The 19734-nt window shown below is 43.1% G+C and overlaps 1 protein-coding gene and 1 long non-coding RNA gene across 4 annotated transcripts; both read right to left on the bottom strand.

Annotated features, from left to right (window-relative positions):
- Positions 1–11: 11 nt before the first annotated feature.
- LOC124048562 (uncharacterized protein KIAA2026-like) lies at positions 12–12348 on the bottom strand. Of its 3 annotated transcripts, none has more exons than XM_046369476.1 (8): positions 10150–12348; positions 8755–8955; positions 5751–7339; positions 5518–5573; positions 5270–5368; positions 4870–4985; positions 4589–4767; positions 12–4353 (listed from the first exon to the last, which is right to left on the bottom strand). In XM_046369476.1, exons 1-8 carry the CDS (start codon positions 10839–10841, stop codon positions 857–859), a joined length of 6429 nt encoding a protein of 2142 aa, XP_046225432.1. In that variant the 5' UTR covers positions 10842–12348; the 3' UTR covers positions 12–856. The 3 variants fall into 3 exon arrangements, with proteins under 3 accessions (XP_046225432.1, XP_046225431.1, XP_046225433.1); XM_046369475.1 differs by having other exon boundaries at positions 5518–5576; positions 10150–12347; XM_046369477.1 differs by having other exon boundaries at positions 5279–5368; positions 5518–5576; positions 10150–12346.
- Positions 12349–15912: 3564 nt separating this feature from the next.
- LOC124047770 lies at positions 15913–19198 on the bottom strand. Its single transcript, XR_006841127.1, has 7 exons — positions 19062–19198; positions 18696–18739; positions 18525–18597; positions 18359–18402; positions 18107–18176; positions 17959–18005; positions 15913–17748 (listed from the first exon to the last, which is right to left on the bottom strand). It is a non-coding gene; the product is annotated as an uncharacterized LOC124047770 (long non-coding RNA).
- Between the last annotated feature and the right edge of the window lie 536 nt (positions 19199–19734).

Below are 19734 nucleotides of genomic sequence, written 5' to 3'. Positions count from 1 at the left end.
CAAAACTCTTATGGAGGACAGTCGCACCATTTATTTCCATGCAGAAATGTCCACAGTTATCCAATGACAATGTACCCGCTAAATATTTTGAGAAATCTATGATAGGAAAAATAAATAAATATAACTTCCAAAATGTTTTATATGGGCTTCGACAAATCATTTAGAAGTTGCACTTCAAATCATGTAAAATGCTATTTTGTCCCAAATAGTTGCTGGAAATGGAAGAGAACCAATGTAATTACATTTGGACACTGACCTGCCTCTTGAGTAGGCAACACACATCTGAAGAACATACTACAATAGGTCTGGGGGAAAGTCCTAAGAGTCTGGTAGACAGAATAAAACAAGTGCTGTTCCAATCTAAGGAATTAAAATGGATATAATTTCAGAATTATATTCAATGTCAATGAAAAGTATTACTGTCACATTCAAATCCATTTGCTCTACCCTGCAATCCTAGCAATTTACAACATATGTATTACTGGCCTTGAAAAGGTTTTTAAAAAACTAAAAATGTCCAAATTCACATTTAAACTTTGTGAGAAGGCAACCCCAAAATGCTGTTAGCTTAAAGAAATAGAAAACCATCACAAATACATTTCCACCTACATTTCTTGAGCAAACTGAGTCAACTATAAAGTTTATCTAGCATTGCTTAAAACACACTCAGATATGCAAAGTAAAAATGCAGCTCAACCAGGCAGTTTCTCAACCAACCCCCCCCACCTTCTACCAAAAACATTCTAGAATGTTCTAAAGCAGTCCAGAACACAAAGTTATCTGGAATATGTGTCTGCTTCATCACATCACACTGGTACTGGCTTTCAAACTCTGTCTTTCATTTGATAGGTCCACTTCACTCAGCCTGTGTAGGCATTAAGGGATTGGCAGGATTTGTGCTAGGCAACGGCACTCTCCCAGTGGAGTTAGGAGTAACAACCAATGCAGCCAAAGACTTGTTAGCCATCTCTGGCAGGCCTGTGATGGTGGTAGGGCCTCTAGCCAAATTTACAACGGCACCATCAGGCCTCACTAGTAGCTTGGTGGTGGGGCTGGTTGTTTGCACTGCTGATGCAGGCGCCTGTAAAGGCTGCAAAGGGGGCTTGCCCAGGCCCAGTATTTGTTGCTGCTGAGGATTGGATAAAACAGTGGGCATGCGGATAGTCTCTGCCGACATTACCGTCCTGATAGGTTGTGCTGGTGTCATGATTATAGTGCAGTTGGATGGAGACACAGTTGCCACAGGAGACACCTGTTTGCTACTGAAAGCACTCCCGATGGATGGTATGGTTGCCACGGGTAGAGTCTGCATCCTGGAGACAGTGCTCCCTATTGGGGGAACAGCTACCACCGGCAGCACCTGTGTCCTGGACCTGGAGACTACTCCCATAGGTTGCATGAATGACATTAGCTTCTGTGCTTTGAGTGGTGTGTTGACACCAAGTGCTGTGTGCAAAGGGAGCTGTTTTGATGGGCTCTGGGCAACTCCTGCCATTTGAGCTGCGCTGGGACTTCCTGGCAGGGAAGAGAGTGAGAAGCCGCCCATCCCTTCAGGTTGAGTTAAATGTGGAGCTGCAACCACATGAGTGTGTATGGTGGCCGGAGCAGGGAGCCAGTGTGAACCTTGTGGAGAACTGTTGGTGGTGGTGCTGGTGGGCGATAGTGAGGCTCGAACATCCACCATCTGGCGAGGGCCAGTAAAAGAGACAGGGATAGAGGGTCCAACTTTCACAGTGGATGGTGCTGCCAGGGTTGGGGATCTAAGTGCTGCTTGTTGAGGCTGGTGTGTCCTGGGTGGTCTAGCCATTCTGGGGCTTTGTGCAGGTAGGGCTAGCCCAGGTAACATTGTCCCTTGTGGTACACCGGTGGCTGGGATCGCTCCCCTGGGACTAGGAGCTGCCACAGGCACGGCAGGACTGGAGATTATGAGGACATGCTGGCCAGGCCCAAGGCCTTGAGGAGGAACAACAAAGCGGGTGTTGTTGAGGAGAATCTGCGTGCCGCCTGCAAGAGTAGCAGTGGTGTTGATGACAATCTTTTGTTGCAAAGTGGTGATTGTGCTGGAGACAGGATTGGTATTACCAGCTGGCTGTACTGGAGAGGACTGCTGAGTGGATATAGGGGCAGTTAGAGACTGTGGAGTGCTTAGCATCTGAGCAGGTGTGGCGACACCGACAGAGTTCTGAGACTGAGAAACCTGCGCCGGTGATGTGAGGGATGTTTTGACAGGGCTTAGCGGTGTAGTGACTGACACTGGTGTGTTGCTGGAGATCAAACCTCTGATTATAGAAGACCCTGGCTGCCCAGCTACCTTGATTCGATTGGGGATCACAGAGGATGAAGGGATGCCTTGTAGTTGAGATCCAGTCAGCAGTGTGGAGGACGGCAAATGTGCAGTGCTAGTGACAATATGAGACGATGGGGTTGCAAGAAGGCCCGACTTTGAGGCGGATACAAATGTTTTTTTTAAAGTAGATTGTGCGAGTGCACTAACTGGCCTGCAAAGGTTTGCCTGCTGTGGTAGCCTTATCTGAGAACCTGGAAGCAGATTGATGCTCTGGACCTTATTCAAAGCTCTGAAGTTAGCGCTGCCAATAGCTTGACCGAGGTTGAGTCCGATCTTCATTGCTTCAGTGGGTATCGACATGGTCGGGGATTGTGTGGTGGGTCCAGACACTGATGATGCCGGTTTTGGATTACCTGTAGATGGTGATTGGCTGATAAACATGAAACTTTGACCTGGAAGAGCAGAGGGAGCCGTGGTGGAAGTGACTTTGGTTGCAGCCACAGACCTGATGTTTGAGGAGGGAGAGACCAGGATGAACTTTGTGAATGGGGGGGACCTACACTTTTCACCTGGACCTACCCTTTTCAGAACAGGTTTGTTGACACACTGGACCAGAGACGTCTGGGTGGCACCTGCTGGTTTACCAGGTACAGTGACAATGCTTTTAAGTAACTGTGCGTTAACAGCAAGTGTAGATGAAACAGTGCAGCCCTGGTTTACAGCAACGTTAACATCAGAACTCGCGGTCTGACTTGTGGCCATTGGAATGACAGCAGTGATCGGAGACTGGCGTGTAGTTGTTGAACTTGTGACAGTTGAAGACCGTAACAGTGAAGGTCCTGATCGCGACTGTGCTACAGGTGAGCTGGTGACCACAGGGACTGTAGTGGCAGCAGGTGGAAACGTCTTGGACAAGAGGAAGGCTTTGAACTGTGGAGAGATGGTGATGACAGGCCTGGCAGGTATCGAACCAGGTCTACTCTGGTCAGATGACTGCACCTTGACAACGCCAGTGTTGCCCCCCCTAGTGGTGACTAGAATGGACTGCGAGTCCCTGATGCACACAGTCTTCAGCTCTTGTTTACGGTCTGGAGGTTTGCTTGAATCAGTAGATGCCGCACTGACGGGGTTGGATCTATTTGGTATAACATTTTGGGTAGTGCTACTTGCTTTGCAACCAGGGAGTTGGACAACCTTGTAACCTGGAGTATGAGATGTCTGCAACCTAGGAGAGATGGTAGTTGAGGGTGTTAGGATCCGGTTGTCATGACGTTGAGGTATGGTGAACCCAGAGCATTGTGACTGTGGAGTGGAATCTTTGAAGGCTGGGACCTGGAGAGTCCTTAGTTGCTGGGGCAGACTTTTATCCTCCGACTTTTGAATGAGCATGTTCGATGGCAGGATGACCACTCGTTGCATTATCTTATTCCCTGTTTTCTGGTCCAGGATTGGCTGTACTTCGATTTTCACAGGGCTCCCATCTTTCCTGACCAGACCCATGCCCTCAGGTATCTTGTATACAACCTGTATGGGGCTCTTTGGTATGGGCGTGGTATGGACCGTCTGTGAGTGTTTAGATGTTGGTGTTGTTGCTCGTGGTAGGTATCGAGAGCTTTGTGGTAAAGAAGGTTGAAGTTTGGTAGCTTGCATGGAAGAAGCACAGTCCTTGCTTTGTGCCTGACCAACATGGCAGATAACACCTGTACCAGGCTGATGATGAATTAAGGTCACTTTATTCCCTACACTCTTAGCCAGCAGGGTATGTAGTTGAACAGGCTTGTAGGCCCTTTGGAAACCAGCCATAGGTGTTACAACAACTGGGCTTGTCTCTCCAGCCAGCTGTGCTCCTGGATTTGTTTCCCTGGGTCGGTTTTCCATTTCTGATCCTTCAGGAGAAGTTGTCATCTCGTTACTGCCAATCCTGCCTCTCTTAATGGGACTTGGGTCCTCGTCTATACCGCTGTGCAGGCGCTTCAAGCCCCGAGTGGACGGTCTATGCTCATCCAAGGTCAACATCTCTTGTCTGGTTACCACGGTGAAGCTGCCTCTCAATGCCTCTGAGTCCTCTGCAAAAAACAACAACAAAAAGTACAATGTATTAATTCTAAAATGCCCTGACAACTTTTATTATGTGGTTTCAATGCATATTTAACATTTAACTAGATCAATTATTAAGAACACATTCTCTATTACAATTAACGACCTAACCAAGAGGTTGCAGGTTAAACACACTACCTCCTTAGTATATGCTGCTCCTGTGATTTATTATTCAGTTGTAGCAACAAATAAAGCACAATTTACCTCCTGTCCACAGAATTCTCTGAACTGTCTGGTCCTGCTGTTGCAGTTCCTCCTCTTCAGTCAGTCTAGTGTCGTCACCTGTGCTTCTGTCCACATCCTCTGCCACCCACTCCTCTCTGACAAAGTTGTCACAGTCGGGGTGCTTTTTGAAGTGATCATAATCCTTTTTTAAACGTAGCCTGTGGGGACAGATGACATAACAGGCATCGGGGAGACAGTTATGTGTTTTTGCCGGACACAGCTTTTAGGTTAATATAACTGCCTTCAGGCAAGTGCCTTACCTGTTCCTATGGAAAGCCTTGACCAGTTTGGGTTCCCATGGGGAGAGCTCGTTGAGCAGCCTTATGAGAGTGATGTGCAGGTCTTTCACGGCTTCTCTCCTGAAATACCACCTTTCCTGTTAAACCATTAAAACACATGACGTCAAGAATAAACAAACCCAATGCTTGAAAGCATTAACCACTGTAGTTCGTATTCCCCCTCTTATTCTCGATGCCGTATACTCCCATAGTAGACAAGCTATAGAAATGTGTTCCCTCCATCATTCATTTTTTATTTTATTTTTTACATTGTATCGATGTAATCCACCCATACCGTGTGTAAACGTTGTTTCTGTATATAATGCTTTTTTGACACGGTATAGTCAAATCAAAATACAATTTTTAAAAAATGATTTATTACTTTACTAACAGATCTCTTTTTGGTGCTCTCCAGCTCATCCAGCTCATCCTCTGTCCTGCTGATGAGTTCCCTCAGCTCCTCTAGACTGGTGCACACCAACTGGATTAAGAGCGTAGAGAGGCAGATGGGGAAGAGAAGGAGAAAGACAAATCAGCATGCATGGATTCAAATAGCATATTAATTCCTATTCCGTATTTTGCATAACAACAATACAACAACAAAAACTTGTGAAAAACTGTGGGGCTTACCCTAAATCCATGTTCAACTGGGAGTTGAGGTTTCTTCTTTGAAGACAGCTTTTTTCCTGCTGAGAAATAATATTATGTTACTGAGTAGTTAAGACATCAATCAGCCAAAGCATTTGAATTAATTTTAAACAAACAGTCTCTTGACGGGTTTTACATCATTTGGCCAAACAACTGCAAAAGCTTGATGTAGGAAGACAGGAGTAATGTGCAAAGCAGAAAGTTATTTTACCCACCCATTTTGCGTTTTTTTCTCTTGTCCTTTTTCTTGATGTTGGTAGCAACTCTCTGGAGGGTGGATTTAGCTGCCTTGGCCTTGCAGAGTCGGGTCCTGTCTGGTCTGCGCTGTCTACCTGCTGCACGTACCTCCCTCTTTTTTTTCCTTTTCTTTTTCTTGGCCCGAATCCTGTCCATGTTATCCTCTGTCAAGTTCACCTTGCGGGTGTGGTCAGCCCCAGAAGCTAAGGTTGTTGATGCCTTGTTCTTGGCACAACGGCAGTGATGATTGTCCTCTGACTTTGCCCCTATTCTGGAGACACATCTTGGACATGGCCTCAGCCCCTCAGTGAGTTTGTCCCTGTCGACTTTAACATCAGTCTGTCTCATTGGTACAGCCACACTAGGCCTACCTGTTATCTCACCAGGGAGAGCAGGGAACTTGCCCGTATAGCTGTGTTCCCCCACACTGAGACGCGTCTCACATGACTCTGAGGATGACCCAGAGGAGGATGAGTCCGACCCCTCTTCCTGTTTCAACTGGAGTCTATCAGGCCTATATTCCACTTCCTGTGGCTTTTTCTTCACACACCCTCTGCCCACAAAGTCCTTGATATGTGAGGAGGGAGTAGAAGAGCCAGTGTGTCTGTTCTGTTGAAGCTTATAGTCCTCCTTATCACCATCCTCTACAGAAACAGAAGAGTCCTCCTCCTCCATTCCCCACGTGTGAAACTGCCCACCCCTGCTTGTGCCCCCATTCTCCCCTTTAATCCTACCCCCACTCATTCTGTCAGAACCAGGTTTCTCCTCATAGTCCTCCATCTCCATGGAAACCAGACGCTCAGAGTCCTTCTGCTCGTCCGAGTCCTCTGATATTCCCTCATCAGGCTCCACCCTCCTGACCCAGACAGCTGGAAAGGGGAAGTCCGGGGGCATGCTGGCACTCTGGCAGTAGATACGCAGGTCCGCCCCGCAGAAATGCGGGAAGTGGATATAGGCGTTCTCATTCCCGTCATAGCCCAGGATGGACTCGCGGCACTCGTGGATGGGCTGGCCCAGCACAGCGTCCTGCACATCCTTCTGGGTCTCATACACATTGTCACACAGGCCTTTGAGCAGCCACACACGTTGAATGAAGGGTAAGAGATGGAAGGGGTTCTCCTCCAGGGGACTAACCTCCCCAGTCGTCCTGAAGAACTGATGGGAGAGGCCGAGCTGCTCAGCCATCCAGCCCTGATCCTCCGCTGTACCCATAGCATAGTACCAGCCCTGCACCCTCTGACGCAGCTCGGACTCCCAGCGGCGGTATGTGAGGGCTGGGCGGCGGTGGAGCATCCCTCTCCTCTGGGGCTGGCAGAGAAGTGAACTCATGATCTTGGAGAGGAAGACGCTGCAGCGAGGCATGAGAAGACACCGCTCCAGCTCAAAGAACACTATCTCTGGGAGGTTGAGAGCTGCCTGGGCCAGGCAGAGGAAGTGGCCGATGGCAGGGAGTTCCCACAAGGTTTTCACGGGATTCTGGGCCACCTGGGAGAGAAGACTGCGCTCCCACTCCTCTACTTCCTTGGCTGAGTTTTCCTCCGCCTCCTTCTTCTCCAGCTCCCGCTGCCTAAAATCAGAAATGAAGGATGAGTTGATGAAGCAGATATGGGTCATTCCATTTCATTTCAATCACTTTCTGACTGCACCACTTTTGATTTGAACAAAACATTCTATACAATAGTGTGACAACCCTGTTCGTAAGCTTTTAAATTATATCAAACTCAACCTTGTATTTTTTCCAGTGAAGACAGATGTTTCATACTAGGATATGCAAAATGTGCCAACTTTGAGCACCTGTATCTCCTAAATGTTTTGGCATTCAGGTCCAAAAAGCTACTTTCTTTTTTATTTATTTTAAATTTGACCCCCTTTCTCTCCCCAATTTTGTGGTATCCAATTGTTTAGTAGCTACTATCTCGTCTCATCGCTACAACTCCCGTACGGGCTCGGGAGACGAAGGTTGAAAGTCATGCGTCCTCCGATACACAACCCAACCAAGCCGCACTGCTTCTTAACACAGCGCGCATCCAACCCAGAAGCCAGCCGCACCAATGTGTCGGAGGAAACACCGTGCACCTGGCAACCTTGGCTAGCGCGCACTGCGCCCGGCCCGCCACAGGAATCGCTGGTGCGCGATGAGACAAGGATATCCCTACCGGCCAAACCCTCCCTAACCCAGACCACGCTAGGCCAATTGTGCGTTGACCCACGGACCTCCCGGTCACGGCCGGTTACGACAGAGCCTGGGCGTGATATAAAGCTACTTTCTGACCACTTCTACCATTTAACTTGACATTTGATAGTGGGTGGACCGGCAGCCATCTTTGTGGTACTAATTGGACTTTAAAATGTTAATTCAATTCAAATGTAAATTATGTACCAGCTAAATTGCAGTGGTCTGAAGGGATATGCCCATTATATTTATATGGTTGAAATGACACCCATCCTGCATTCACCAGTATGCAGTCTCAAAATAGGGTCTAAATTACAACATGTGAAAATTAAAGTTCACTTTTCAAGAAATGATCAAATAATCTGGCATCCGTGTTCGTAAGCTTTTAAATGACACCAAACTCAACCGTTTATATTTCCCAGTGATGAAGACATGGATGTCTCAATGGTAGGATATGCCAAATAGATCCACTTTGAGCACCTCAATCTCCTAAATGTTTTGGCATTCAGGTCCAAAAATGTACTTGGAAGGAGTGTGCTCAAAGTTTTTGAAATCAAATGGAACTACTAAAAACTGAGTCTAACAATCACAGCCACATCTTTGATATAGTCATACACGGAATTAGAATGAAATATTATAAAACTTGTTTTTGTAATCCTGTATGTATAGTGTCTTTGGATTAAGTAGTCTATGGAATTTGTTTGTTTTTATTTTGACCGTGGAGGGAATCGGGACATAGAAAACCCAACATCTGCCTGACCAGGCCTTAGCCTCGGGCACTGTAGCATTACATTTCATTCATATCTAACCTCTTCTCTTCCTTGGCTTTCTGCTGCTCCTCCAGCCTGAGTGCCTGGATCATGATGGACTCATTTCCCCCCACTGTTATAGTTGCCAGGCTGCGAGGCACGGACCTCCGTCTGGTTGAGGTGCCCACAGGCCCCCTCTCATCCTCTGTCCCGAAACGACCCTTGGAGGTCACTGCCAGAGTGGTCTTCTCTCGCAGCATCCTGCTTGGGCAGGTTGATACAAACAGAGCATCATAGGGTTAGGGTCTCAGTAGTTTCATGGGTCATGGATCAAACAAACACTACTGATGTCAAAGGTTGAATTATGTAATAATTAATAAATAAATAAGTGTTGTTTTTTTGTTACTACTTATAGCAGCAAATCAAGATCATTGAATGTGTGTTGAGTGTGAATGAATGTAGCCTATGTACAATATGTAGGCTTTGTAATGAATGTACACCATTTTCCAAAAGTTTGGGGTCACTTTCAAATGTCCTTGTTTTTTAAAGAAAAGCACATTATTTGTCCATTAAAATAACATCAAATTGATCAGAAATGCAGTGTAGACATTGTTAATGTTGTCAATGACTATTCTAGCTGGAAACTTTTTATGGAATATCTACAGTTGAAGTCAGAAGTTTACATACACCTTAACCAAATACATTTAAACTCAATTTTTCACAATTCCTGACATTTAATCCTAGAAAAGATTCCCTGATTTAGGTCATTTAGGATCACTACTTTATTTTAAGAATGTGAAATGTCAAGAATAATAGTAGAGGGAATGATTTATTTCAGCTTTTACTTATTTCATCACATTCCCAGTGTGAATGAGCCTGTAATCAAACCCACAAATGCTGATGCCCCAGATACTCAACTAGTCTAAAGAAGGACAGTTTTATTGATTATTTAATCAGAACAACAGTTTTCAGCTGTGCTAACATAATTGATAAAGAGTTTTCTAATGATCAATTCGCCTTTTAAAACCAAACTTTGATGAGCTAACACAACGTGCGATTGGAACACAGGAGTGGTTGCTGATAATGGGCCTATGTAGATTTTCCATAATAAATCTGCCATTTCCAGCTACAATAGCGTAGCTTAGTGGTTAGAGTGTTGGACTAGTAACCGAAATGTTGCAAGTTCAAATCCCCGAGCTGACAAGGTACAAATCTGTCGTTCTACCCCTGAACAGGGCAGTTAACCCACTGTTCCTAGGCCATCATTGAAAATAAGAATTTGTTCTTAACTGACTTGCCTAGTTGAATAAAAATGAACACTGTATTTCTGATCAATTTGATGTTATTTTAATGGACAAAAAAAGTGTTTCTTAAAAAAAAAAAAACAAGGGCATTTCTAAGTGACCCCAAACTTTTGAACGGTAGTGTATGTATGCAAGGCTTGCACTTTCTTACCTTGACAGCAGTGTCAACTTCTGCTCAAGCATCATTTCCAATTTCTGCGCCTGTTTAGATATCCAGTGGTCGACCCCATGGTGCCTGTAGCAGTTCTCTAACATCAGCCTGAAGTCTGCCACAAACTCTGTGATGGTTTCATACTCCCGGCTAACAAACTTCTCCTCCATCCTTCTGAAACACATGGACTGCTTAAGTTGACCCTCGGCCCTGTCAGTGTGGTCCTTGAAGCCGATGGGGTGCAAGAATGGAGTCGTAATGCCTTTGTGCTTTTCCAGGAGAAACCCGTGAAATATCCTATAGGCTTGCTGTAACTCATAGCTAAGGTCTTCTTCAACTCTAACTGTGGTAGGTATGTAGACCTCAGGTAATGACAGGTCATTTGATATTTCAGGCACCCCATGTCTTAGTGCAAAATCATTGGTAGAACTACTGTGGGAAAGAACATTTACATTCTCCAGGGAGGTTCCGTTGCTGAGTCCTTCAGTGACTAGCCTGTTGCATTGAGTGCTGTGCCACTTTGAGTCTGATGATGATACAAGGTGAACTTTCTGCTGCTGAGATCCTGAACACAGTTCACTCCGACAGTCTTGGTTGAGAGAAAAAAAATGACTGTGGTGGCTGTCCCTTTTGTCTGACATGTCGTTTTGTGGGACCTTGGATGGGTTGCAGGTTTCAGTTTGCACTTTCATGTTGCAGCCCTGTATTTCAATAGGGCGTAGCTTGCTAACCAACTGACTGAAACTGTCACACTTTTATTGGATAACCTTGCTAGCTAGCTGACAGCAGCATAACGTTAGTACGCTTTTGTTGCCATCTTTGAAAAGCAGCTCGCACAATTGGTAGTGGATATTATCTCCTGACAATTACATTAGTGTCACATACATAACTTGGCGAGCTAGTCCTTCCTTGTTTGACTCTTAAAAACATTCACCGGCAAGTGCAATAGAGTTGACAATACAGTATCAGTGGTAACTAACTTCAAGTCAGCTAACGTAGCTGCCAGTAAGCTAGCGACCAGCTGGATACTGTAGCTAGCCAACATGCCTTGGCTAGTGCTAGCTAGCTACTAGTTGGTTAACGGGACATTCTGAGAAATGTTATGTTGGCGTTAATTTGATAACTAAATAAACGAATAATGTTAGTTATGTGGGGTTTATTTAGTTAACCGATCCATCACAAACTATCTAGCAAACGATTAACAGTAGCCAAGTTCACTGGATAACCGGTAAGGATGACAGCAAGCAAGCAGTTAACATAATAGCTAAACAAAGTGAAGTGAATTTCAACATTTGCTAACGTTAGCTAGCTATTGGTCTTCCTTTTCTTAGTTTGGTACGTTATGATGGGACCGGTAGTCTACAGGATGGAGAAATATATCTGAACTTACAAGGCCATTACAGTAGCTACCCCAACAACCTGCGACTTCAGTTCGCCTCCAATACAAGCTACTACAGTAGTAGCCAAATTGTTAGCTAGCCGTCGTTGGCTGTCTCCTCTATCCGAGCTCATTGTTTCCAATCAAAGGCCTGCGTCTGTACTGTCCGCAGCAGCGTTAGTAGGGAAAATACTGTGATTTACAGTAAAGTTAGGCAACACAGCAATGAATCCTTGCTATGATGAGCCAACGAAACAAGCTTAGTCAGAAAGATAAGAGCGATTCGGCAAGATAAAGCTTGCTATGTAGCTGGTAGCTAGCCCACGTTAGTGGGTTAGCTAACGATTCATGTAAATGAACTCGAACATTTCTCAAACAAACTTAAACTAGCTAATGACAACGTAGCTTCATAATTGTAGCGATTTTGCTATCTCAGTCAACTAAACGGTCTCCAAAGTTAAGTAGCTAGCGGTTCGGTTTCACTAGAGTCGAGAGGCTATGCTATCAAAATATTCCCCGAACGTTGTTTCTTCGCAACCTCTTCAGTGCGGTGCACCCTGACGTAGTCGCGTGTCACATTTTATTTGGGTTAAAAATTAAAAAATAAACTATTTGGGTTTCATAACGTAGATATTACATTTATTTGCATCGGGCAATATAAAGCCGATGTTAATCGAGTTGTTCAGAACGACAGATTGCTACCTTATCAACTCGGGGATTCGATCCAGCAATCTTCCGGTTACTGGCCCAACGCTCTAACCACTCGGCTACCTGCCTACCCTTGACTGGAGAGTAATATGGTAGATAATACTCACTACACTTCTCACCTATCCTGTTAAAATTGGTTTCTGAGGTTGTTTTTTTAATCAACAGAAGAAAAGCATGTCAGTTTTTCCATGTGCAATTCACGTGAGGCTGATGGCAAATTGACCAATCATTGAGATGGTTCAGTGTCTTCAGTCAAGCTTCATCAGTTCATAGCGGTTGACATATGCACCCTGGAGCCTCATTTAACAAAAGTGTGTGAGCACAAAAAAATACAGACTTTGCTTGCACCAGTTTTCCTGAAAAGCTTGGTATTTATCAAATCAAACCAAAGCTTTATTTAGACAGCACATTTCAGAAGGAAAAGCTTAAATATTTACTACACAACAAACATAAGATTAAAAAAGAACTGAACAACTAAAAAACTATCTAAGGAAACGCAAACAAATATGTGTTTTGAGATCTCTTTTAAATATGTCCACAGTTTCAACCACCCTCAGGTTCTCTGGCAGGCTATTCCAGAGGCTGGGGGAATACTAACTAAAGGCTGCCTCTCCATGCCTCTTGGTCCTAGGCTTTTGGATAGTTAAAAGGCCAGTACCAGGGGACCTGAGGGACCTACCCTACTGGTTACATAACTTAAAAGCATGTCTGACATGTGTGGATGATGAAACCAATAGAATCATCTTAAAATGAATTATAAAACTCACATGCAGCCAGTGCAGAGACCTGGTGTAATGTGTGCTCTCTGTTTGGTCTTGGTCAGTACCCGTGTATGTTTAGCAGTTGACCAATGGCTTTCTCGGGAAGACCAGACAGGAGAGCATTACAGTAGTCAAGCCTGCTTCTAATAAAAGTGTGGATGAGTCTCTCTGTATCAGAGAAAAGGCTGTACCTTGGAAATGTTCCTCAGGTGGTAAACTATTTTGATCACATTCCTAATGTGTAATTCGAAATTTTGTTCATAATCCAAAAATAATACCTAGGTTTTTTACCATATATAACTGTATTGCAAGCAAAGATTGGTGCACGGGAATTATAATAATGGTAGGCTGATAAAAACGTAGGTCTAATGATAAAACTTGCCAAGAAGATCGCATAGCAGAATGTCGCCTAACATATTTATTTTACTTTTATTATTTAGGCCTAAATCATAATCATATTTCAGGGCATGTCTCTCCTTTTCTGATATGACTGGTTTATTCCCGCTACACGACGAATATTAGACTACCGTTTATCCATCGCCCATTGAAAAGCCATAGCCAACAACCATGCTCGAATGTAAATAGACCGGTCGCCTATGACAGATGGGTACATTTTTTTCCCCCTTTTTTAAAAAGAAGGTGCTATCTAGAACCTAAAACGGGTTTTCGGCTGTCCCCATAGGATAACCATTTAAATAACCCTTTTTGGTTCCATGTAGAACGCTTTTGGGTACCAGGTGGAACACTTTCAACACAGGGTTCTACATGGAACCAATGATGTGTATAAACCCTAGATGACTGACAGAGGGCGCTGTAATTAAAGCCACCGCGCAGCCTTCATAATACTCCCCAATTATAAAATAAATAAATAATTGGATGCTATAGAAATGAATGTATTAATGTCTACATTAATTTTTGACACGTTGGTTATATGACAGACACCTTAATTCATACTTTTAAATTATGTGAGATAAAGATCCAAATGAAAAAAATATATTAAAACATTTTCCTTTTTTTAGAGAGTACTAATGGTGCTGTCCCCACTACAACACAAAATACTTAAATAAATGTAATTGTATACTTTAAACATGTAATAGGGTGACTGCTGCTACTAGGGAGTGCCAATATGGCAGACTGGTGCCTTCAAAGCCAATACATACAGAAGAATCAGCAATCCAGGATTTATGTATGTCATTGCATGGAACCCAAAAGGGTTCTATCTGAAACCAAAAAGGGTTTTCCTATGGGGACAGCCAAAGAACCCTTTTGGAACCATTAAAAAAAAGAGTTTGTACAGTATAGCTATGTGACAGGAGCATGACATAATAGCCTATTTAATCTCAAGAGCCTATACTAAGGCAGGATATAGAAACACAGTCATGTTTTATTTTTATTTTTTTATTTCACCTTTATTTAACCAGGTAGGCTAGTTGAGAACAAGTTTTCATTTGCAACTGCGACCTGGCCAAGATAAAGCATAGCAATTCGACTCATAGAACACAGAGTTACACATGGAATAAACAAAACATACAGTCAATAATACAGTAGAACAAAACAACAACAAAAAACATCTATATACAGGGAGTGCAAATGAGGTAAGTTATGTTAAGGAAATAAATAGGCAATGGTGGCGAAGTAATTACAATATAGCAATTAAACACTGGAATGGTAGATCGGCAGAAGATGAATGTGCATGTTGAGATACTGGGGTGCAAAGGAGCAAAATAAATAATTAAATACCAGTATGGGGATGAGGTAGGTAGATGGGCTGTTTACAGATAGGCTAAGTACAGGTGCAGTGATCTGTAAACTGCTATGACAGCTGGTGCTTAAAGCTAGTGAGGGAGATGTGAGTCTCCAGCTTCAGAGATTTTTGCAATTCGTTCCAGTCATGGGCAGCAGAGAACTGGAAGGAAAGACGACCAAAGAAGGAATTGGCTTTGGGGGTGACCAGTGAGATATACCTGCTGGAGCGCGTGCTACGAGTGGGTGCTGCTATGGTGACCAGTGAGTTGAGATAAGGCAGGGCTTTACCTAGCAGAGACTTGTAGATAACCTGTAGCCAGTGGGTTTGGCGACGAGTATGAAGCGATGGCAAACCAACGAGAGTGTACAGGTCGCAATGGTGGGTAGTGTATGGGGCTTTGGTGACAAAACGGATGGCACTGTGATAGACTGCATACAGTTTGTTGAGTAGAGTGTTGGAGGCTATTTTATAGATGACATCACCGAAGTCGATGATCGGTAGGATGGTCAGTTTTACGAGGGTATGTTTGGCAGCATGAGTGAAGGATGCTTTGTTGCGATATAGGAAGCCGATTCTGGATTTAATTTTTGATTGGAGATGCTTAATGTGAGTCTGGAAGGAGAGTTTACAGTCTAACCAGAAACCCAGGTATTTGTAGTATGTAAAATATTTGACAGTGGGTAGGCTCAGGGGCGCTGCCAGGGATTTTGGGCCCTACAAGATATCACATTGGGCCCTACCACCACAGGCCACCACAACCCTGCGCAAATGTTGTAACCACACACCTCCAGAACCCAATCAACTCATGCAAAGCTTTAAATAACTCTACCTATGCAGGCTTGCAACTCTCTTGTAGTCCAATATTTACTGTCGGTGAGCTGTGAAAATATAACACTGTGCAGACATGCATGCAACTTTCTGCATACAGTGGAATTCACTATTTGATGCAAGACTGATACCCTCTATAAGAAATGTGCTAAAGGCCATCTTTTACAGTCTAAATGTAATTTTAATGGTCAAATTCTTGAATGTAAAATAATTTTAACATTAATGAACAACTTAAAATAAATATAACTTAAATATACATTAACCTCAATGAAAATAAATGAAAATAAAATAATAATCTATAGAATTATGTAACAAACAAAATAATAAAATCAGCAGCAGATTTCTGAACTAAGTATACATACCAACTAGAAAATAATCAGCTGTGAAAGTGGAAATGGAAAACAAAGTGGAAATGAAAATGCTTGATGGTGGCGCTAGAGGAAAAAGGTCAAGAGGTCACCAAATCAATAGGTTTCTTCCACTTGGGGTCTTGATTGTGCACAACAAATTGTATGGAAATCCAGCCATTACTTTGAGACATATCTTGTTCTCAGCCTGTGGGCATCATGTGTGTAGTGATCCAATATCCATAGCCATGCTATTTAACAGTTATCACTGGCCCTTGCTCAGCCTTACTCACCAAGAGCCCAGCACCGAGCCTTCTTGCTATCAAAGTCCCTGATCAAGTCTTTGAAGTCCAGCTTTCTAGCTAACTGACTTTCAATGGACAGTGTGGCAAGACTGCAAAGCCTGTTCTGGGACATAGTGGACCACAAATAGTTGATCAGTTTTATCTTACTGAAAGCTCTCTCGCCACCAGCAAGTCACAGGCAGTGTGCAAAAATATACATAAAGCAATGCACACTTCTACAAAAATGCTTTGCAGTTGCATTTTATAAAGTGCATTCAGGAGACCAAGAGGGGACAAGTTAGGGGGGAAAGTGGCAGCATATACAGTGTTCAGGTGTCTTACTTCATTATGAAACTCAGGTGTAAGATCTCTGGAATACGTCATGATCAGTGGTTGGCACACAGAAGGGACTTTATCGTCACAAATCTGCCCAACTTTCAGAACAGCAGAAAATTATTCTACCATTTTTGCAGTGGTGTGGAACCTAGTGTCCAAAAAAACACTGTGTTCCAGAAACACCATTGCTGCACTGTCCTGGCGTCTGGGTTCCTTGCTAAATTGAGGTGCAACATCCATTTGCCAGAATCGGCCTAATTTCTCCCCCCAAACGGCACCTCAGGGTAGGCTACAGTAGGCTAGTGCTGTGCAATAGGAGCGCGACGTCATTGTCCGTATTTAATCTCAGAGCCTGTCAAGCCTGTCAAGAACCCCTGACTGCAGTGTGCAATTCGAGGCCAACCAAAATCTGGAGGTTTAACAGTCAGACACTGAATACAAAAGCACACACGTTTGCGCAAGGCACACGTTGAATTACAAATGCATTTCATTTTTGAAGATTGTAAGAAATATTATATAGAGTGGTACCAGCAAATGTGTTGTAACACTTTTAGCTTCATGCAATATTTGAGACAAGCTACTGATATTGTTGCAGTGAACAACATACTTGTTATGCATGTTATGTACTGTTAAAATTGTGTTGGTAAATGTTATAACTTTGTGATTATATTATTTAATTGAGTATATATATATACACACACACACACTTGCTACCTATCCTGATTTATAATGCCATTTACTTTCCTCATGAGAATGGAGACAGACTATACCATATAGACAAGCTGAATGTGCTTTGTACATTAAGTTAGACCACCTCCAGTAAAGAGTTCAGAGACTCTACATCCTCTTTACTAAACAACATAACACAATTAACAATTGAAACAATTAACACAGCAGACAAAAACAAGGTTTGACCACTCCTCAAAAATGGCTTCAACCCTGTTCCTCAAGAGGCAAAGACAGTAATGTTCTTGTTGTCAACTGCCTCCACATAGAACATCTCATAATCTCTCTGTAACATGAAGGGTTCCTTGGGGATAATATTTTCTTCTTCATCCAGGCCATCATACAACCGTAGTTCTTTAAGGGTTGTAATGCGGTCTTCCCCATCCATCCCAATTATACTAAGGAGGGAAACAGTGCCTTTAAGTGTTTGGAGTTCGCACCACTTTGCTGCCTCTAGGGTGTCCCTTAGAAGAACATCTGCTTCCTTGAAGAAAAAGGAAGAATAAATATTAAGAGGAGTATCTCATTGGGTGATCAAGTCAAATCACACCCCACTTTCACAATACCACCTTGCAAACAAAAGCCACTATTACTAAAGGGGTTTTCAGTGATATCTAGAACTACTCAAATCATCACAACTATTATATATTGCCATGCATCATGCCTTCAGCATTACATACAGTAGATTACATACCCAGTTCACAGCTCCCAGTTCTCTGTGCATTTTGCTTTCAATATCATCTAGAAAGAGAACATATTGTGCTCATCAAGGTATGTAAGGGAACCTCTAGGTATGCGTGTACAAGAATGCACCTTACTTTAGCTAATAGCCTATACAGTACCTGATCCTGCAGAGCTGGATGCTAATGTGACATGCTGTGACTTCTTGGGGGGGACATCTTCTACATCATCCTGAAATATATTGGAGAGGGGGTATAAGTATTTAAACATTGGTTTAAGACTATACCACTCATATGGGGGTTAAGTCTTTAAACATTGGTTTAAAACTATATCACTCATCATATGAGAGAGGGGGGGTTAAGTCTTTAAACATTGGTTTAAGACTATACCACTCATCATATGACACCTCCTACCTGTAGTGTTTTGTTTTCGTTCTTTCAACCTCTCTTCTTCAGACCTTCGTGAGTAAATGACATACAGTACATTCAATATGAAAATATATTCAGGTGAGTCTGGCTACAGTGAAACAAGTGATTTTAAGAATGCAAATGAAAGGTTTTTATAATGTTCAAGACTTACGGCATGGATGTTCAAGACTTACGGCATGGGGAAAGTTCTGCAGGAGAACTAGGCACCACCATCGCCTAATTTGCTGCATGTTTTTATATGAAAAAGAAAAATCACATAATCGGATAGGGATCCCAAAAAAACATATCCACTAGTAATGAGAATTTCATAATGTTTACATACCTCAGTGAAATCACACTGTGCTCCATTGCAATGTACAGAGCATACTGTAAGTTAAAAATAGTAGGTTGTTAAGTTTGATAGTTATGATAACAACAATAATGATCATAGTAAATAATAATACCCCCCCCAAGAAGTCACAGCATGTCACATCAGTATACAGCTCTGCAGGGGTTTGATGTATGAATAGTGTATTTAGTCTAAAAACTGTAGAAAATGTCCCAAAAAGTGTCAAGAATAATAAACAAGAAAGCATATGAGCAGTAACAGTAGTGTGCTTTGTATGCTGCAAGCACATAAATAATAACTTTTCTAATGTTATAACAGAAAATAGGACTAATATAATATACTGAACAGCCAGTATCTTACCATCACAACAAACACACAGTTGTTTGAGAAACCTTGCTTTGGTTGTAACGTCTGCTTCCAACTCACACCTTCAAACACATAGAGCCTCTGCACGCAGCTCACTTTCCAGCTCACACTCTCAAACACCTTGATCCCCTGAACACAGCTCATTCTTCAGATCCCAATCACCTAAATTCTAATCACCTGTTCACACACCTGTATGTCATTATCACACACTATTTAGTTCAGTTCTTTTCACCCCATCACTGTGAGGTGTTGTTTGTTTTGTGACACATGTCTTTCAGAGAGCTGGTTGTGTGTATGATAACAGGAAATCCAATAGGCTATCTACCTATTGCTTGATCTCACAGACTACGTTACTAGCCATTTCACTGCCTGTACTGTTGACCTTTTGGACCCCCTGCCTGCCCCTGGACCCAGCTACCTGCCTCTTCCTGTGGTCCTTTGCAAAAAAAACACCTGCTGCGCCCTGTGCTTGAAACCAGCTCGCTGTCTCCCCTTGTGTTCAATTACATTGGTAGGCCCTGTGGTGTGAACAAGGTACAATTTTCAATAAAGGAAAGACAATCAAATGGTACAGTTCAGTGGAATAATTTAAAGGCATATATCATCCACATCATAAGTCCACCATAAGGTCCAGGGGACAATGTCCGAGCAATGTTTCTGTGAACAC

Source organism: Oncorhynchus gorbuscha, linkage group LG11, assembly GCF_021184085.1.
Source record: "Oncorhynchus gorbuscha isolate QuinsamMale2020 ecotype Even-year linkage group LG11, OgorEven_v1.0, whole genome shotgun sequence".
Taxonomy (NCBI): Eukaryota; Metazoa; Chordata; class Actinopteri; order Salmoniformes; family Salmonidae; genus Oncorhynchus; species Oncorhynchus gorbuscha.
This window is presented reverse-complemented; position numbering and strand designations above follow the sequence as displayed.